General features: G+C 36.4%; 1 protein-coding gene across 1 annotated transcript in view; it reads right to left on the reverse strand.

Annotated features, from left to right (window-relative positions):
* Pkn (serine/threonine-protein kinase N) overlaps positions 1-22,898 on the reverse strand; it is a 343,091-nt gene that overhangs the window by 240,159 nt on the left and 80,034 nt on the right. The window contains exon 6 of the mRNA XM_090400359.1: positions 6,315-6,568. Coding sequence (XP_090256485.1) covers positions 6,315-6,568 — 254 coding nt within the window. The remainder of the gene's footprint in view (positions 1-6,314; positions 6,569-22,898) is intronic.

Here is a 22,898-nt window from a genome sequence, read left to right on the forward strand (position 1 = left end):
CTGTGCTTTTTCATAACTTTATTACAGTGGTTATCATGTTATTTTCATAGTATTATTGCTATGACATGGGTACCTTTAAAGATTAATATCAGCGTTGCCTATAACCCCATCCAAACCATACACAGTTTCCTTCAATCACCAAAAGACAGTAACCCCTACTATAAATATCTGAGTGTTTATAGAATTCCATGTTCTTTGTGGCTCATTTTACACCTTTAAAGATTAATATCAGAGTTGCCTATAATCCCATCCAAACCATACACAGTTTCCTTCAATCACTAAAAGAGAGTAACCCCTATTATAAAGATCTGGGTGTTGAAAGAATTCCATGTTCTTTGTGGTCCATTTTACACAATCAGATATGCAGAAGTTTTGTAGTAAGAAAGAAGAAGCATTGTGGAATACAGAAGAGAAGAAAAGATGTGGATTTTCTCATCATTCCTCCAACATAAATTATGTCATCAACACTGGGATAAAGCCACAATGCATTATTTTCATGGATGAAGTATGCAAAGAAGCGTCCTTTTATAAAGAATCAAAATCTGTGATCATCAATCACTAACATGGCTTCCTGAACATAAACCAAGGATCCATCTTAAGTGATGTCTGGAAATCATTTGAATCTCTCAACATACCCAAGTTCCAATAATCATCTCCAAACAACACTAGAATATGTGAAACCAGAGTGAAACTAGCCAGTAAATAATGTACTGTTATTAGAGTTAATGATTAAAAAACTCAGTCTTTGTATCAAGGAATACTTTTTTTTTCCTTTCTGGTTTACGGAGTCTCAACTTACTTATTTCCTTCTTGAATATCACATTCATAATATTTCCAATGACAAACTGAGAGAGAGAGAGAGAAAGGAATAAGTGAGAAGAATCATAAGTGAACAACATAAGTTTCATGAGGAACTCTTTTCCCAACCCATGTTTATGACACATGTATACACGGTAAAACAGGATGGAATTCACACTAGCAATATGCATGATGCATTCTATGAAAATATTATAAGAATTCTCTCAATTAAATGTTTAAGTTTTATCAAATCATAACTGGTTAGAAATTAAATATTTTATTCCAATATTTCATGTATGGTAACTAAGGCATTTAAGATTAATGATAACAAAAGCAAACAACATAGCATACCTGAATAAGAATGAGAATTTTCAAACAAGTTTTATAGTTTTCAAATATTCTTATCACCCCCTCTGGACACAGTAAAGGTAGTAGGTTTTTTTTTTGTCTGACATGGGACCAAACATTTAGCAGGTTTTTTTTACACACAAAGCACATGCATTTTTGAAGTAGAGCCTTTTAGGGCAATGGTTCTTTTTTGTGTAAAACTGTGCTAGTCCACTTTTCTATATTGATTTAATTTGGTAATGACAATGAACTTCATCCATCAAAAAAAAAGTGAATAAGGCAAAAGACTGAAAAATGCTTCAGTTACTATATGCAAAATACTGGATTAAAATCTATGTTCCTTCTAATTTTTGCTGGCTCGTGTGCATGTTATTGGTACATTTGTTGATATTTGAGTACATCACAAGTTCAATTTGGGCTCGTAAAGCTCTTCTTGTTCTATTATGAGTGGATTTTACTTTTCTACATTTGAAAACTACTCAATATACATTATAAAACATATGAAAAGCAGTCTTGTTAGAGAAGATAACAGTCAAGAATTGCACTGTCATAATCATTTGTCTCAGGGGCTCACTTTAGTGAGTACGGGCATGGCAAACCCGAGGTACCTGATGCTAGACCATGCCTTACTTCGTGTAATATACATCTGTTATATTATCTGTAGACTGGTCCCTCCTTTTCCTTCCTTGCTTCTTACCCCAATGCTATTAGAGTATTCGAGGGCTAGGAGTGAATCTTTCCTATTTTGCTGTGTCATTTCATCTTATGCACTATTGTGAGGCACCAACCTGTCTGACCAGCGTGGTGCTGTAAGGCCAAATACCTCCCCATGAAGACAATGCAAATGATGAATAAAATAGGAAAATTACATACTGGCTCGTCTGTCGCCCAGCATAAAAAGGGACGCGTCCTGGACTTAGGCAGAGGGTCTCGGTTGAAAAATATGCTACAGTCTCCACTAGCTACAATGAGTCCACCTACAGTGTACAATGATAGAAGGATATTAGTAGGAGCATATAACTGCAGATTCTCTACGGGATGATGATAGATTGGAAGAACTGATGAAGGAATTGGACCATATAAAATGGGACATTGTGGGCCTTTCAGAGATAAGAAGGAAAGAAGAGACTCTCGTGCGATTAAAAGATGGACATCTACTCTATCACTGTGAATGTGACAGAAACTCAACTGGTGGTGTAGGATTCCTAATAATTAAAACAATCAAGGGCAATGTCCTGTTTGTTAATAAAATAACATCAAGAATGGCTGAACTAAGTCTCTTCATAAATAAAAGATACCAACCGAAAATTATACAAGTATATGCCCCAACTACGGACATTCAGATGAAGAGATAGAAGATTTCTATGAAACATTAGAATCCACATTAAATAATTCTACATAATTATAATGGGTGACTTTAATGCCAAGATTGGAAGCAGAGATGACCATCTGAACTCCATCGGTAAATTTGGATTTTGACAGAGAAATTAAAGAGGAGAAAGACTTATTGAATTTGCAGAAGAAAACAACCTCTTTATTATGAATAGCTTTTTCAAGAAGAAAATCAACTGAAAATGGACTTGGAGAAGCCCAAATGAACAAACTTACAATGAAGTAGACTTCATCCTCTCCAACAGAAGATATATAATAAATAATACTGAAGTGCTTAATAGATTTAATACAGGAAGTAACCACAGACTAGTAAGGGCAAAAGAATGGATCAACAAAAAATGGGAACGGAATAAGCGCATAAGAAAAAAACCCAATTTAGTGAATCTACAAAACCTCTATCCCAATAAAAGCTGTTATAGAGAATCACTCAAAAATGAACTAAAAAAAGCTAAACACAGCTACTACCATCGATGATGCTAATGAAATATTAACAAAATCTATCTTGAATTGTGCACTAGAAATAGGAGATGTAAAAAAGGCACCAAAGACATGAAACCTTAGATCTGATGAAGAAAAGAAGAGATATGAAAAGAGATTTGAATGACACCAATAAAATAGAATATGCGGAAATTTGTAAAACTATACGTAAAAGGATGAAACATGAACTTAGACCATATAATACTAAGAAAATTAAAGAAACAATAGAAAACAATAGTAATATGAAGGTCCTAAGACGAACATTAACAAGCAGTGATGACAGCACAGTGGTTAAAAACACTGACCAGGCATGCAATCAGGAATACATATCCATACTTGAAGTAGAAAAAGCCATCAAAAGCTTAAAATGTGGAAAGGCAGCAGGAGTAGATGATATTCGACCAGAAATGCTGAAGTATGGTGGTATGAGAGTCTTACAGTGGCTGCACTGCATAGTTCAGAAAGCCTGGACAGAGGGACGAATTCCCGATGATTGGAGTAGAGCTCTCATAGTACCCATATATAAAAAGGGAAATAAAACTGCATGTGAGAATTACAGAGGTATTTCCCTACTGAGTGTTCTTGGCAAGATCTATTCAAGTATACTTGAGAAACGGTTGAGAAGAATTGTGGAAGAAAAGCTTGGTGAAGAACAAGCTGGATTCAGGCCAAATAGAGGCTGTCAGGATCAGATCTTCACTTTACGACAAATAGTCGAGAAAGCATGGGAATATAACAAAGATCTGTATTTAAGTTTTGTCGATCTGGAAAAGGCATATGACAAGGTGCCAAGAGAGAAGCTATTCAATACACTGCAGTTATATGGTGTCAATGGGGCATTATATCAAGCAATACTTAGTCTTTATTTGAGTTGTAAGTCAGCAGTTAGAATTGAAGGAAGTACAGGAAGATGGTTTAATGTTAAATCTGGTGTGAGACAAGGATGTATACATTATCCCCTCTGTTATTCATTATCTATATGGATCACATTATGAAGGAAAGTGGTATTAAACATGATATCAAAATTGGAGATGTTAATGTCAGCTCTTTGCTTTATGCGGATGATGTTATACTTCTAAATAAATCCGCTACAAGTCTGCAAGATTCTCTGACTAAATTGAATAACTGTTGTAATAGATATGGTATGCAATAAAAAGGTCAGCAATAAAAAGACAAAGACAATGAAAATAGGCAGAATCATTGAAAATGTCAACTGTGTTGTGAATGGAGAACCTGTGGAACAAGTAAAACATTTCAGCTAATTTAGGCACGATTTTTACTGAAGATGGTAAATTAAATATAGAAATAGACAACAGAATCAGCAAAGCTGGTATGGTGGGAAGTCAATTGAATAAATTCATATGGAATAAGAGAGAAATTAGTCGAAACACTAAATTAGCTGTATACAAGACAGTGTTCAAACCAGTTTTAACTTATGGATCTGAGAGCTGGGCCAAAAGTAAAACACTTGACCAAAGACTAGAGACCGCAGATATGAGAGTCCTGAGAAAGATTAGAGGCGTGAACAGATGGCATCAATGGCAATATCATATTAAAAACGAGGATATTAGGAAAGAACTTGACATTGTCAGCATCCAGGAATGCGTAAGCAGAGCTAATCTCAGGTGGTATGGTCACTTAAACAGAATGGGCGAGGAAAGATTAGCAAAACAAGTGTTCTCTGCCAGGTTGGCAGCAAAACGACCCAGAGGAAGACCAAGATATAGGTTGATTGATACGGTACAAAGTGCTTTAGACGATAGAAATATAAGATCTGATAATGTTGGAGTGTTGACAAGTAACAGACTGATTTGGAGGAAAATTGTAGATAGGAAGTTAGTAATGATGTAATTTTTTTTTCATGTAGTACTATCACATCCTGTACACCCCTTGAGGGTACATGGCAGGAATTTGATGATGATGACAAAGGAAATAGCACTGTAAGAGGAAAAAATGGTGAACTTATAAAAAAAAAATAGAGATGCAATAATCAAAAGAAGCCTCCAGAGTAACTGGATTAAAAATAAATAGAGAAAAAACAAAAATAATGATGAATAAATATATTAACCATAGAACTGTCGAAGTTGAGAACCATGAAATAGAACAAGTTACTTCATATGTATATTTGGGCCAATTGTTATCCTTTGAGGAGTGCCAAAGAAAAGAGATTGAATGAAGAATTCACCTTGGATGGATGGCTTATGGGAAAATGAGAGACATATTCAGAAGTGACATCCCTATGAGTCTAAAAAGGAAAGCTTTCGACCAGTGCATACTTCCTGTCCTAACATATAGAGGAGAAACATGGACTTTAACAGAAGCCCTAAACCAAAAGCTTAGGACAACACAACATCGCATGGAAAGAAGTATGCTAAAAATAAGGAAGACAAATACCTGGATAAGATCTCAAACAGATGTCATGGATATTGTAAAATACATTAAACAGACTAAGTGGAGATGGGCTGGCCGTATTGCCATATTCAGTGACGGAAGATGGACTAGAAAAACAGAGTGGAGACCAATGGATGGAGCAAGACAAAGAGGAAGACCGAGAAGAAGGTGGAGGGATGAACTGGAACAAATTGCAGGAGTGAGATGGATGGGAGAGACAGAAAACCGAGTGATCTGGAAAATCATGGGGGAGACCTTGGTCCAGCAGTGGACAGAACCAAATGGTTGAAGAAGAAGAATCATTTGTCCACAACAACACGTCCCGTGAAATGTGTTGGACATCGCTTGTATCTTCTGTAACTGAATGAATTGCACATACTATAATCTGCAGTCATTTGTGCAAAATATTGTGTATGATAGAAATTACACAAAATGTTGCCAACCATAAACAATATTTAGTTTGAATTCGCAACTTACATGACTAATGGCTTTATAGAAACAATGTTGAAAAGCTTTGTGGATTAAATCAAGTTAATCCACATTCACTGGTAATGCTTCCTTTTAAACACCAAAGACACGCAAGTATCTTCTGTCCATATACCAGCCTGAATTTTCTTTGCATTGTAAATGAAAACTTGAAAATCCACCATATCAAAAAACACTGGAATTTCTGCTGCAATGAGAATGGCACCATTATGACTATGTGCAATGCATTCGGCAGGATTACTTCCTCTATACACATTCAAATTTGTTGAGTTTCTTCTCCATGGTTTCCATGCAGAAGAAAAATTCCTGATTCTATCACAGTTTATAAAACACGTGTTAATGGTAGTAATTCTGCCAGACATTATGCATATACCATTTCACAGTTCTGATAACTTTTATATAACCAAAAGTAACAATACTACCTCACTTCCAGCTTGCCAGTTACAGCTGCTGGCTTAGACAAAGATGTACTGTATGATGTTAACAGAGGCTCTTTCACACCATAAGGATGAATAGTTGATGGATAAAGAATAGGACTTGTAGCCTGGCTACTCTCTAGTTCGCTCTTGAGAACTTCAACCTTTGGAGAATCAACAGGTAACTCTTGTCTACGATGCTCTAAAGACCGACGTATCAAATCCAACTTCTGGCTTGACTCTGAAAGGTTAGCTTGAGCCTAAATAAACCAACCAGCAGAAATACGATTTACAGTTTTAATAATGTTTTCCCAGGTTCATAAATTTCACTTTTTTTAAAAAATTAATAATGTATTTACGAAGATTTAAATTGGATACTGAAAAGGACATTCCAAATGGACTTTTTATTTTTACATAGTTTCGTATATTTTATTTTATATAATGCAATTTGTATAACTAAAAGTATTGGCAGCAAAAAACTAGAAACAAAACAAAATACCAAAAACTGTAAAATTTGAGGTATCCAGTAAAAACATCAATAATTTTTAGACAGAAAGTTTTCTTATTTGTTTTCTTTCAGCTTCCATGCCATTCATTACAAAAGATGAATCTCAAATCACTAGCATTTTTTATTACGTTTTTAGTTCCTGTACTGTATTAGTCTGTATTAGTGTGAACAATGAAAATGACTCATTTTTAACCTAAATTCAATAATACCTGAGATTTCTGAATTTCATCATTGAATTAAAAGTCCATCAAACCAGTTATTATTATTATTATTACATCACACCTCCAGGGAGTCCAAAGACTCATCGAGAGAGGGCATCTACTCTACAACTTTACGTCTCACTACTCCACCAACCTTCATCAGGTAACACCAACGCCATCTACTGCCGACTACCACCACTAGTACTTTCACAGACAATCACAGACATTTATTTTGCACAAAGCCCACCCACAAAAAGCTGTTAGCCTCTACAGCACAATATCAGATAACCAAGAAACACAACTCTAGAGACAGAGACCAAAAATCAAACTTCTTTCAAGCCTCCTCCTATTTAATGAAATTCATCTCCCACTTAAAGACATGGTATATGTGATGTGGGGGGGGGGGGGGGTCTTAATCCTCTGTTGCAAGCTAAAAAAAACATGGCAATTCTGGTGAATTTCTGAGTCCTAATTTAAAGTTATAATGGCATCAATGCTATAGTACTGCAGTTTCTTTCTTTTCTTTTTTTTTTTTTTTTTTAAAGAGAGGATAATTGTTTACTTTACTTTTTTTTTTTTTTAATGTCAGAATATATTGGGTATGAATTATGGGAGTCGAGTAGTTACTTTGGTGAATGAAGTTATTTACAGAGCAACGGAAAAAAAGAATATATATTAAGCAGAACAAACTTGAGATCTTCAGTACATTATTCTCATTCAGGTTTAATCTTTGTTTTTGTTTTTTTAGCCACAAGATTCTGTACTACAGCCACTGCTGTTCTATATCAATGACAATGGGGATGATATAAACAGACTGACAGTGTGGGCAAAGGATAGAAGTTTAATTTAAATACTAAATAGTGTTTAATGCTGGCAAAGACCACATTATCTGGTGATTTCAATTTGCATGATTTTATGCAGCAGTGTGTGCGAGATATATTCATTGCAAAAATTAGAGGATGTATATGGAAGGAAATTGAAACTGTAGAGCAAGTATGTATTAATGTTTCAGAGGTGAGTGCCAGTTAGATGACGAGAACAAAGCAAATGTTAGTAGAGTGGTAAGTATCAATAGCAGGATAGTAAATATTAGATTTAACACTGAAAGTGCTGCAGTGGAAATACAGGAGAACGAAATAAGGAAACAGCATTCTTGAATGTTATCTCTCAGAAAACAAAGTGCAAAAAACTGAAAAGTGGCAAGAGATTAGCAGGTATGAGAAAAGAAAGAAGCAGGTAGTCCGAAGTAATAATCGAGATCATGCAAACAAATCAATAAAATAAGTTAAGGAGAAAACCATGTAAAAGAACTCAATGATCGGGAGAGTACTTAATGACAGTGTAACAAAATCATGTTTCCCTGGCACAAAAATCAATGATAATAGTCATACCATCCAGATACATAAAGGTAAGCCAAAAGAATTAATTGTCTTGGTTGGCACTAATGATCTGAGGGCTGAGAAGTATTCTATGAGGGAAGATGTAAAGGAGTTGTTAGATGAAGCAAAAATGAAGAGTGAGAAGGTTAAGAGTGTAAATCTCCTGCCACACTATAGTAGAGGCAAATTGAGAAGGAGGGCATTGATAGCAAATGAATCAAAACATGGGTTGTGCAGAAAGAATGATGTAGGATTTGTGGTCTGTATTTAATGGAAAGAAGAATTTGTATAATGCTGGAAGACTGCTTCTAAATGGTTTTGGTGTTAGATGTCTAGAGAGAGCTACGTTCACCGAGCATGCAGATGCACAAATTCAGGAAAACTTAAGAAATTAGGGTGGAAGCAATTGAGTGTGCGTGTGAATGCACCCATGAGGCAAGTCAGTATGAGAATGACCAATTGCAGAATCTAGTCTGTCAAGCAAAAATACTGAACAGAGTAGTTAAATCAGGAAGGATGATTAGGACCCTAAAGGAATGCTGCAGTTTCTATATACTAATGCCAGACGCATCATGAACAAGACGCAGGAGTTAATACATTGGTTAGTGCAACCCCTGTCAAACGTTATTGGCATTAGTGAGACATGGCTAACAGTAGATGATGCAGTTACAGGGAAGAATGTGAAGAATTTAATAAAGGTGGATGGAGAAAATGTTGTCCAGTAAGAGTTTGGAAGTGAAAAACCATTGAAACTAGATATATTAGGGTGGAGAAGAAATCAAGCAAGTGGAAGAAATAGCCACTGCTTGCATAAGTACGACTGCAGGAATGAATTGTAAAGAGCTGGGTACAGTTTATTATTATTATTAACAGACCTCCAAGGAGGTCACATACTATATGCACCAGCTATCATACTAATTCTTGAATTCATTCACACTGCTTGCACTCACAACATCCAATGGCAATCCATTCCAATCATGCACCACCCTATGAGAGAAAAATCTAACCACCACCTCTTCTTAGCAGCATTTATTCTCAGCTTCCAAGGATGCTCTCTTGTCCTTTCCCCACCCTCCATAAATTGAAAAATTTCACCAATTGAAATCCTATATGACCCCTTTCAGAAGTTTGCAAGTCTCAATCATATCACCCCTCTTCTGTTTGCTAGTGTCTGCAGTCTACAAATTCTCAATCTGTCTTCATAATCAGTATTTCATAATCCTGATATTATTTTTAACCCTCTCCATTTACACTCTCTCCAATATATCACAATGGAACCAGGACACCAGACCTGCACACAATGCCAGACGCATTGTGCGCAGGTCTGGCATTGTGCACAGGTCTTATTAAGGCTTTTTAAAGAGGTAAAATGACATCTTTATCTTCACATGAGAACATTCGTTTCAGCACTGCAATTATCTTTTGAGTTGTATTTGCAATCTTTGTAACATGCCTCCTGAATTTCAACTTCCGATCTACTAACACTCCAAGATCTCTAGCCTCATCAGTTTCTTCAAGCATAATCCCACCAATATAATACGACATTGGATAGCTAATCATGCCGAAGTGAATAACTTGACATTTACTGACAATGAACGGACATCCATTTTCCCATACCCACAATTCTAGCCTATTCATATCATTCTGCAAGTACTTTTGATTACCCTACCTATCTTTGAATCATCAGCAAATAGCTGTATGTTGCTTGTCAAATCCTTCCCAATATCATTAATGTATAGATTGAATAACAGTGGACTAAGCACTGATCCTTGTGGTATAGTGGTGTATACAGCACTAGTTACCTTAAATCTTGCAGACTTACATCTCCCATATACCATTTTTTGATATCTATCAGTCAGCCATCCTCTTATCCATGCTAATATTCTATAATCCAAACCCATATTCTCCAATTTATGCAACAGCCTACCATGCTATAAGTTGCATACAATAAGTTGCTAAAACATGACCTTTCCTTAGTAAACCCATTTCTGAATGCAAGCCCAAACCAATTTTTCCAAAATCTCCACCACCACTCCTGAGATATTAATTGCTCGACAGTTGGATACACTGGTCTTTGCACTACCCATGTGCAAACGGATTACCATACATTCTTTGCATTTCTGCGGAATCTTCCATGTTCTGAGCCTCATATTAAACAGCCTGGACAAAGGAATAGCCAGTTCAGCTGAACACTCTTTTAGCACACATGCTAATATCCCATCAGTTCCTATTGCTGAATTCTTATTCAGTTTGTGAAACAGCTCTAATACCTCGTCCTCGTACACCTGAGTTTCTTCATCCAGTGAAGAGGTAGCAGAGAGCTCAATGTCATGTACACCAGGTTGATAGCTTTTAACAAAATGGGCACTCATTAGTTGAACAACCTCTTCTGCATCTGTAACCCTCAGACAATCTGCATTTAGAAGAGTTATTCTTTCATATTCATTCATTCATTCATTTCATATTCTTTCTTTTACTTGCAGCATATCGATAGAATTTTTGTGGGTTGTCTTTAGCACATACTCATACTTTTCATACTCAAACTCTGTTTTCTGTACAATAATTGTGACTATTCTAGCCAGCTGCTTATAATTTTCATAATGCAGATCATCCTTATTCATTCCACATAGTCCTTTTCTTATGAATATCTTGCTTAATAAGATTACACATCCATTTGACTCCTACCATATTTTTTCTTTGAACTCTCAGGAAACACTCTGATTTTGCATCATTTAAGTATTGTTTAAATGCTTTCCATGCACTGTCAATATTCTTCCCATCCATCAACCAATCCCATTCCACTGAACTTAGTATACTCCTCAGTTGGTCATAATTTCCTGCTTTGTAGTTCAGTATGTAACCTTTTCTGAATGGAACATTCATAAACTTAGTCACTTCCCAAGTGAGTACCACATGATCACTGTCACCAATTGGGGGCAGAATAGTTACATCTTTAACTAAAACGCTCTCTGGCACTATAATGAAATCTAACGCTCTCTGATCTCAAGTTTCTTCTGTGACATGCTGCTTGAGGAAGTTGTCCTGGTGCAGGACAATGCACCAGCTCAATAAATGCTTTTTCATTCTTCTCGTGAGATTCTACTACTACCTAATCAATATTTGGATAATTAAAGTTCTTCCATTATGATTACTCTTTTCGCACTCATATTGTCTATTTGATGATGCATTTCTTCATCACTAGCAAACGATCTACCAGGTATCTAATATCCCACCATGCAATTGATCTTGTTAGATTCCATCTCACGCAAGATGGTTTCAAACTCACTGCCATGAAATGCTGTTAGTAGTACTACAATCATAGTTCACAACTCTAACTGGATTCAAGTCATCCGATAACATTAGTATCACGCCCCCCCCCCTCCTCTCCTATCCTTCCTAAAAATAGTGTACCCTTTACACTCGATACAAGTTAGTACGAGGGTGGTCTGAAAAGTTCTAGGAGTCGACCATAAATGGCAACACTATCGGCAAGATTTTTTTTCTAAGTTGGTACATCTGTCATAAGCATCGATGTGAAATTGCAAGTCATTCTATCAAATAATTTTTTTTTTTTTTATACAGCTGCTGGAATCCAAGGTGTTGTCTATATCCCTTGAAATGGATAAAATTGAGCATCGTGCGGTTATATAATTCTTTGTAAAAGAGGGTTTAACGCCAAAAGAATTCATTCGAAGTTCATAAATATTTATGAGCACTCCTTTGTTTTCGACAATTAAGAAATGGGATTCCTCTTTTACAAAGATGATCCACGTGAAGGACATCCAAAAAGTGTAACAACACCAGAAATCATTGATCACGTGCACAATATTATTATTATTATTATTAGACACCTCCAGGGAGTCCAAAGACTCATCGAGGGAGAGTGTGCCAACAGCATCGAATGATTGGTCCCCTTCCAACTACTAACCGTGCTCAAACTTACTTAACTGAGCCATTAGTAGCACAGGCTCTACCAATTGACCAACATGGTATTGGATGACCAGCGAGTCAAGGTGTGTGAAATTGCTGAGACTATAGGCATTTCAAAAGAACGTGTAGGATAAATTTTGCATGAAGAATTGCAAATGAAAAAGCTTTGTGCAAGATGGGTGCTGAGCTTGCTCACAGCAGATCAAAAACGCACTCGCATGAAAATCTCATAACATGCTCGGAGCATTTTAATAAGAACAAAACTGATTGTGCGTCGATTTATTACTATGGATGAGACATTACACACCAGAATCCAAACAGCAGTCAAAACAGTGGACAGAAGCTGGTTGTTCAACATGAAAGAAGACAAAGTCAGTTCCATCAGTAGGAAAGGTCTTCGCATCAGTGTTTTGGGATGCTAAAGGTATTTTGTTTATTAATTATCTTGAAAAGGGTAAAACAATAACCATGGAATATTATTCCAATCTTTTAACCAGGCTATATGAAAACATTTGTGAGAAAAACCCAGTTTGCAGAAGAACAAAATCTTCTTTCATCAGGACAAAGAAGCTGCCCACCAATGTGCTTTGCCAATGGGAAAATTAAGAGATCTGCACAATGAATTGTTGGAACATGCACCTTATTCTGCAGATTTGGCTCCCTCTGATTTCTATCTCTTCCTCACTGGTCAGCATTTTTCTTCTAATCAAGAGGTAAGTGCAGCTGTAGAAAGGTATTTTGCAGATCTTATTGAGAACCACTACTGGAACAGGATAATGGTACTGGATCATCACCGGAATAAATGTATGTCTTAAGGGAGATTATGTTGAAAATAAAAAATTATTTTGAAATTATAAATTCGTTTTTCATTGTTGGGCCGAGAACTTTTCAGACCACCCTCCTATGATTCTGATAGCCAGGTCTCACTAATACCTACAATCTGAGGTCCCAACATATTGACTAAGGCAATAAACTCTATCCTTTTGTTTCTGATACCCCTACATTCGTGTACAGACATAATAATCTACCTGCATGTTCTTTTGTATACTTATAGACGTCTGCAGTCTGCATGACACATTTGGACAACTTGCAGATTTCTATTCTTCTCTAGTGCCTTATACATGTAGACATCTTTGCACACGTTTGATGGGTCTGAATCAGACAAACACAAAGTCAAAATCGTTCTCTCCTCGTCAACATTTCCACGACAAAGCCCATTCCCATCATTAGCAGTTATATAACATTGTCGCTCTTACACTCACATTCTCACCATTCCTCCCTTTATAATTTAGTTTTCCCCGATTCTCTGTGTTAGGTCTCATACTAGTTATTAGTTTTTCTAGACTCCTCATATGAAACACATTCAGGTGTAGGCTGTCCCTCTTATATAAATCCAATCTTCCCTCAAACTCACTCCACACATCCAGAAACAAGCATCCATTATACATTCCTTCTATACAGCCTATGCATTGAATCGTTTGACATCATAGCTCTTCTTCTTAATTCATTTTAATCATATTGAAGTAAAATACTGATGATTTTCACTTTCTCACTCTTCACTCTCGCTTCTTTCAACAACTCTTTCATGTCCTCTCTCATACTGAATTTATCACTTGTTAAGTCGTTAGTACCTACTACAATTACGATCTCGTTTACTTTTCTTTTCTGTTTTCGAATTACTTCCTTTATATTCTTAATTTTCACTCCAGGAAAACTCGAAGTTATAAGTCGCTCATCAATAGCATGTTTTATTAGTCACCATACCAAATAACTTCTTTCTTTTTACTAACAATGTCACTTACCTGGTTTCCCGTTTCCATGCTTTGTTGTTTCTTATTTTGCTGCTTAATTTTCATTTTCTCCCTATGCTCATTTAAATGCCTCTCGACATTTTGTAATTTCCGCATCATTTCTCTGATGATCTGCTTTAATTTTGCTATTTTGGAGGTTATATAAACAACGAGGTTCAGCATGCCACAAGTGGTTTCCCAGGTTTTGAATCTAAATGAGCAGGTAATGACATTATGCAAGGGTAACTGTGGGTCCAACGGTATATTAAAATGCATGTACACGAATGCTCAAAGTATCAGAAATAAAGCAGTGGCGTTGTTTACGTTGGTCAACTTAATTTGGCTAATTATTTTTGGCATTAGAGAAATCTGGTTGTCAGAGAATGATGCAGTTACAGGGATAGAATGTAATGGATACTGTATTTTTAGAGAAGATAAGACAGGAGAAGGGGTATAATTAATGATAGCTGAAGAACTTCAACCAACAAAAATAGATCGTAGATCTGATGAAAATGGTCCATTTGAGGCTGTCTGGTGTAAGATAGAGGCCTATAGGCAAAATATATTCTTGGCTGATACTATAGACCTGGGGATCCAGAAGAGGATGAAGATGTGGATGACATGCATCAGCAGATTAACATAATGAGTACAGACCAAGCAATTATCATGGGAGGCATTAACATGCTTCCCATGTACCCATGAAATGGTACATAGCAAAATGGAATTTTACCAGTTAGTATGGGATAATTACCTAAAACAGCACGTAATGCAAGGGACCATGGGTTTGATACTGCAGTAACATCTCTACCTCTGATCAGGGAAAGTGACCATGCAGTCTTGTCCTTGGAGGTTGCTCAACATTTGGAAATTCCAAAGAAGAGTTTATGGGGAACTTAAAAGCTGGTAATTATGACTAAGGAGGCAACTTGGAGCAGTGCCATAGCATAAGAAACTATATGGAATAAATGTCATTGGTGTATGTAAAATGATCAAGGACTGTTTGAGCAAGGCAGTATCAAAGGGCACACCTGGACACCTGGGGTCAGGAGGATAAACCAAGTAGAGATTAAGTGGATGACTAGCAATATAAAGCAGAAGCTGTATTAAAAAAATAAAAAAAAAGCATTGTGGAAGGAATATAAACAACAAGGTTCAGAATGCCGCAAGCGGTATAAAGCACAAGCAAAAAAAAAGTGTAACTAGTATAGTAAGGAAGGTTAATTACAATAGAAAATTAGCTAGGCAGGCCATAGTAAATCCAAAACAGTTTGTTCATTATGCAGCAAGTAAGAGAAATAACGATTATGAAAAGACAATGTTATTCAGTGCTGATGGCAGGAAAGTGACAGAAGGCAGAAGAAACAGTTCAGTTACTAAGTGATCACTTTGTAAGGGTATATCATCCAGGTGGTGACTTTGCAGTTACTGAAGTGACAGAGACTGGAGGTACTCAGTATATTAAAAAATATCTATATGTTAAAGCCTCACTGCTGCATATTAATGATATATAGGAAGATATCAAGATTTAGTTGTTTACTACCCAGACTCACTGAGTCTGGGCTGGAAAAGTTGGTTCAAAGTAAAATTCAGCAATGAGTGGATAGGAATATGATACCTGCATCGATACTTTATTCACATTTTGTAAGGTGACAACAGAATTGGATAAAGGAAACTGCTACACCATGATACTGCTGAACTTTGCAAAGGCATTTGACAAAATACTGTATGAAAAACTATTATTGGAGTACATGGGAATGGACATGAGATGGCTGATAGACATCAGAGGGTTGTATGCCAGAGTGAAATCAAGGCAAATGAAGGTGACTAGTGGAGTACTAGGACTACTATTTTATACATTAATGATATAGAAGAAGATTTCAAGATTCAGTTGTTTGCTGATGATGCAAAACTAGAGAGAGGGCAACAGTTGATAAAAGTGATGTAGATATCTTACAGGATGATTTAAATAAATTGGTAGTGTGAGCAAAGGACAATGGTTGTCAATTCAGTGTTGTAACATGTAAGCTAATGCACTGCAGGATGAAAAGATTACATACTTCACATCACACTGTTAGTACTAGAGTACAAGAAATGGCGGGATTTGGGGATGTGGTAGATAGAGATCTGAAATTCAGAGGACATATTACAAGAGTTGACAAAATAGCTCAGAGGATTACTTGGATGCTAAAGAATACACTGACAATTAACCCTCTTTATAAGGCTATGATTTGGATACATGTCAACTACTGTGCACAGATTTGGCCACCTGCATTTCTTGGGGATTGATGGGAGGTAGAGAGGAGAGTGACCAAGCGCATGACAGGTCTATGGAATGTTCCCTACGAGGATAGATTGATAATATTGCAGAGTTTAGCTGACAGGTGGAGAAGAGGGGAAGGGATTCTATAAGCCTGACACAGAAAAAATTTTTCAATACATGGGGAGTAGGAAGAAAACACACACACTTGGACACACTTGGAACTTGTATAAGAGCGTGGTTAGTAAGGATGTGCAGACTAGGCTCTTTACTTGGAGGGTGGTAAATGAGTGGAATGGATTACCAAAGGTCATTGTGAGCACCCAACAGTGAACAGGTTTAAGATGCATGATAGGTATTGTGTTAATGGATGGAGTGGGTCTCCTGCAATGAGACCCACTCCATACATAAAGAAAATAGGACAGGAGGAGGGGTACTTCTGATGATAGCATATGAACAACAGTCAAAAAAGCATAGAAGACAAGCAGGAGGGTTGTTCATTAGTAGTAGTCTGGTGTGAGATCAATGCCAGTAAGACAAAAATATCTGTTGGTTGTTACTATAATCCTGGAAGTTCCAGGGATGACCTGGAAGATTTGCATTATTGGCAAATTAGTACAGGTCAAATGATTATTATGGAAGACTTCAACGATGGAGATAACAGACTGGAAGGAAGAAAGATCACATGACAAGAAAGAGATGGAATCCATACACTCACTGAGAGATAATTATTGGAGCAGAATGTAATGGAGGGGGACTCAAGGCATGAGAGTGTTGGATCTTGTTATAGTATCAGAAGAGCTATCCATAATCAAGGTGGCCACATTACCTCCAATTAGCAAAAGTAACCTGAGGTCATCTTGATTTGGTAGACTGTAAAACATGAGGAATATTCTGTCAGGAAGGGATATACGTGGAACTACAAGACTGATCAACATGATAAGCTTAGGAGGAAGCTTGAATCCGTGTCATGGCATAAAATACTGCAAGGGAAGGATGCTAATATGCATGGGACACAGTTAAAGAGCATCTAGAGGAAGCAATATTAAATTATATACCTAAGGTAAGGAGGGTAAACACGTTCATTGCCAAGCTGAAAATTGGAATTTCGTGTGGTGGCCAAATTTTTTTTTACTCGATAGCGACGTCCACGCGATAACGCATGATCGGCCGTTTGGTGAGAACTCGCATCACGCGATATCGCGCGATTGGCAATGAACGTGTTAATCAGGTAGGAGTTAGATGGATGAGTAACATCATTAAGAATGAGCTGCAGAAGAAGAAAATGCCGTGGAGAGTATGTAAGGAAAAAGTTGACAAGCAAACTCAAACAGTACAATGCTCAGGCAAGAAAGGTGACCAGTATGGTAGGGAAGGCAAAATCAAATTATGAGAAGAATCTAGCTAAATAGGCCAGAGGATATTTCTTTTGTTATGTGGCAAGGAAGAGGAAGAATGACTATGAAAGATTAACCGTAATGAATACTGATGGTGACGAGATGACAGAAACAGATGAAGTAGTTGGGTTACTCAGTGACCACTATGCAAGGTTTTATCATCCAAGTGAGGTGAATGCTATGACAAATGTGGAAACAGAGTTGGATGAATTGGAGTTTCTAAGGATATTGCAGAATCTCAATAAATATGTCTGTGGGATTAGATGGGATATCAGCTCAGATTTTCTGAGCATGTGCAAGGGAAAACTGGCAATGCATCTGACTAAGCTCTTTGTGCTTGAATTCTGTCAGCAGTTTGCAAGAAATAAAAACTGGCACTTAATTCTCTGACACAGATATCAAACAACATTACTATTGTACGGCCACCAAAAAATCTTTGTTTTTTTATGCGATTCCCACCCACAAGTCTCAGCTCTTGTAGAGTTCAAAGGGATTGGATTTTGCAAAGGCAGTTGACAAAATGCCACATGGAACACTGTTATGCGAATTATAACAAATAGGGATAGATATAACACTGGCTATGTGGATAATAGGGTGGCTGCCAGACAGATATAAAAAGTGGTATATGGAGGAGCAGAATCCAAGCGAAAGCAGGTGACTAGTGGTGTGCTGCAAGGTTCTGTGCTAGGATCACTACTGATATAAGAAATAACCTGAAAGGAAATATTCAGCTGTTTGCTGACGATGCAAAATTAGGTAGAGTAATAACAGTTAATCAAGGGGATGTGAAGAGCTTGTAGGATGATTTAAATAGGCTGTCAGTATGAGTAAGGAATATGGGTATTAGTTTAATATATCATCATCATCATCATCATCAAATTCCTGCCATGTACCCACAAGGGGTGTACAGGATATGATAGTACTACATGAAAAAATTATATCATTACTAACTTCCTATCTACAATTTTCCTCCAAATCAGTCTGTTACTTGTCAAGACTCCAACATTATCAGATCTTATATTTCTATCGTCTAAGGCACTTTGTACCATATCAATCCACCTATATCTTGGTCTTCCTCTGGGTCGTTTTCCTGCCAACCTGGCAGAGAACACTTGTTTTGCTAATCTTTCCTCGCCAATTCTGTTTAAATGACCATACCACCTGAGATTAGTTCTGCTGACGCATTCCTGGATGCAGACAATGTCAAGGTCTTTCCTAATATCCTCATTTTTAATATGATATTGCCATTGATGCCATCTGTTCATGCCTCTCATATCTGCGGTCTCTAGTCTTTGGTCAAGTGTTTTACTTCTGACCCAGCTCTCAGATCCATAAGTTAAAACTGGTTTGAACACTGTCTTTAGTGTTCCGGCTAATTTAGTGTTCCGACTAATTTCTCTCTTATTCCATATGAATTTATTCAATTGACTTCCCACCATACCAGCTTTGCTGATTCTGTTGTCTATTTCCATATTTAATTTACCATCTTCAGTAAAAATCGTGCCTAAGTAGCTGAAATGTTTTACTTGTTCCACAGGTTCTCCATTCACAACACAGTTGACATTTTCAATGATTCTGCCTATTTTCATTGTCTTTGTCTTTTTATTGCTGACCTTTTTATTGCATACCATATCTATTACAACAGCTATTCAATTTAGTCAGAGAATCTTGCAGACTTGTAGCAGATTTATTTAGAAGTATAACATCATAAATAGAGAAATGTAAAGTTATGCAACTTGGGATAAACAGATTGCAATCTATGCCACAAACCCAAATGAAGCTAGGGATTTAGGGGTAATGATAGGCAAAGTTTAGATGTGGATTACTGTGCTCAGGTTTTCTACTGGGTTTGTTTGAGGATGAGGAAGCAGTGGAGAAGATTCAGATGTTAGTGACCAAGATGGTGAGTGGACTGTGGAATGTTCCCTATGAGGAGAGATTGAGGGTGTGTGAATTGCAGAAGTTGGTTGATGGGAGAAAAAGAGGGATATGATAGAAACATTTAAATTACTTAAAGAGTTTTATAGCATTGATGCAAGGGAAATGTTTCAGCACTTTGCTAGAGGGGCCAGAACAAGAGGTCATCCCTGGAAGTTCAATAAAGGTGTGGTTAGTGGGGGATGCGAGGACTAGATCTTTTGCTTGGAGAGTTGTAAATGAGGAATGGGTTGCTAGAGTCAGTGCTTTGTCTGTTAATGGGTTGAGAGAGAGAGAGATGTAATAGATTATGTGGATAGTTTTAGTCTTCCATGATGAGTCTTTGGAGTCCATGGAGGTGCCAGTACAATAGTAATGTTGTTTAATATTCATGTCAGAGAATTAAGTGCCAGTTTTCATTTCTTGCAAACTGCTGACAGAATTCATGCACAATTTATATTACCCATTTTCAATATCATCATATCATGTCATCAAACAGCTGGAATTAATTATGCCTTTTTCAACGTATGATCGCATCTATAATATCAGCGGACTAATGTGAGGCTAATGCATAATCAAAGCTTTTACTCAGCAAGGAATGTCCTTTCACTCCTCTCCAAATATTCCTAAAGTTAATCAATGACCATATAATTAACTCTTTAAATCTTTGTTTTTTTATGTGATTCCCACCCCAAAAAAAGGTTGTATACCAGTACTTTAGTACCATGGCTAGGATAAGAGTTAAATACTCTGAAAATTCCTGCTCTAATAACCAAACATGGAAGTTTTATTTTAAGCTACTTCCTCAATAAGCAGTGTAGAAGCATAAAGTTAAATGACGAAAATCATTTCTGGCCTAAATATATTCACAATCACCCAGGCCTATAGTGAGATTAGAACCCACAACCTATCAACTGGAAAGTAGAAATGTCCTTGACCAACTAGGCTGACAATTAGTATTCTAAGTTGGCTGTACTATTATAGTAGTATACAGAATTATGGTGTCTTGGAATTCACATACTCATTAACTGTAACATTCTCAAGAAGATAATGGTGTGTTTTCATTTTGTCTCTCAAGGGCAATAATATTTCTATTAATATGTCAGAGCCATACATATCTACTATTTTAATGGTAACACAATGTGAGAGTAGTGTGTAACTTCTTCCTTTTTACAGCCATTTTCTGTCCACTGCTGGATGAAGGCCTCCTCCAGTTCTTACCACCTTTCTCTGTTCTTGGCAACGGTTGACCAATTTTCCCCAACAAAATTTGACAATTCATCCCTCCACCTTCTTTTAGGATGTTTTTTCATCACCGAGGTGTGATGAATTTGACAATTCATCACACCTCGGCCTCGTTTCCCTTCTTTTTGAATCCAGTTCATTAGCATGGTGGTCCATCGCTCATCTTCACTTCTGGATAGACATCCGGCCCATTTCCATTTTAGTCACTTATGGTGAAGAATGATGTCAGTGATGCGAGTCTGGCTTATTATCCAGGTGTTTCGCTTCTTATCTTTTAATGTGATGCCTAGCATCAACCTCTCCATTTTTCTTTGAGTTGTTAATTTATTTGCCAGTGCTTTTGTTAGCGACCAAGTTTCACAACCATATGAAATGACTGGAAGTATACACTGGTTAAATGTCTTTCTTTTTAAACAGAGTGGGACATCGTTTTGAAAAATGCTTTTCAATTTTCTGAATGCACTCCAGGCAAGTTGAACTCTCCTATTTATTTCCTTTTGGAGTCCACAGTTTAGATCAAAGAGATGACCTAAGTATGTATATGAAAAGACTCCTTCCAAGAAATTGTTTTCTATTATTGTTTAATCATTTGTTACAAAATGATTAAACATGATTTTAGTTTTTTCTCTGTTTATCTTTAGACTGACTTTTCTGTAGAAGACCTATATCATGAAAGCAGACCTTAATATAATGACATCTGGAGTGTTTGCAAAAATTATGATATCATCTGCATATCTTAGGTGTGTTAAGTTTCTGTTATTAATTTTTATACCAAGGTTCGTCCAGTTTATATTATTAAATATTTCTTGAAGATTTTGGGTGATAGAGAGTCTCCTTGTCGGATACCTTTTTCAATTGATATTTTATCACTACTCATGTGAAGTTGGATTGTTGCAGCGTGGTATATTGCCTGGAGGAGGTCAATATATTCTCCAGGAACTCCCTGATACTGGAATGCTTTGATTATTGCATTAGTTTTGATGGAATCAAATGCTTTTTCATAATCAATGAAGGCTAAACAGAGAAGCGATTGGGCTTCTGCTTTTTCTATTATTTGTTTTACTGCATGAATATGATCGTGTTAAAGCCTTTACTTAATCCTGCTTGTTCTACTGGTTTATCTGAGTCAAGAAGAGGTGTTAACCTGTTTGTTATTACTTTTGTGAGAATTTTATACAGATTAGAGAGAATACTTATTAGTCTATAGTTCTTTACTACTTCTTTGTCCCCTTTTTTAATAACAGTATCAGAATAGCATTTTTCCGATTTTCTGGTATCTTCCCCTCTTCTAGGCATAGATTTAGTAAGTTTGTGACATGGTGATTTATATTGTTTCCTCCTGATTTAATTAATTCTATGTGAATTAGGTCTTCACCAGGACATTTTCCATTTTTCATTTATTTTAAAGCTTGTTTTATTTCATCCGAAGTGAATGGAGGGATGAATTCCATATGTGATGGAGAAGAGTTATTAATATTTGATTTATCTATTGAAGGATCACTATAGAGTTCTTTATAAAATTCTTCTAGCCTGCTTAGGATTTGTTCTTGGTTCCTTATTGTAGATCCATTCTTATCTTTTATTGTAGTTATTTGACTTTTGCCAACTGATAATTGTTTTCTTAGTATTTATATATTTTTATTGTTTTCAATTGTTTCTTTATTTTTTTAGTGTTATAAGATCTTATTTCATTTCTCATCTTTTTCCTTATTGTTTTGCATAGTTCTGCATATTCCATTTTAGAAATTAAGTTTTTGTCTTGTTTCATATTTTGTCTCTTTTTTAATAGTTGTAAGGTTTCCTCTGAAAGTTTATGGTCTTTTTGTTCTTTTGAATTCATTGGATGCTGAGATTATTACTTCTGTTAGGTTTCTGTTTATTTTATTTATGTCTTATTCTTCAAATATATTTACTAAGTCTAGTTTTTGATTGAGTTTTTCTTTGTAATCCTTCTTGTTTTTGATAGG

This window comes from Typopeltis vanoorti, chromosome 1 (assembly GCF_054136105.1).
Source record: "Typopeltis vanoorti isolate ZY-2024b chromosome 1, IOZ_Tvanoo_1.0, whole genome shotgun sequence".
Taxonomy (NCBI): domain Eukaryota; kingdom Metazoa; phylum Arthropoda; class Arachnida; order Uropygi; family Thelyphonidae; genus Typopeltis; species Typopeltis vanoorti.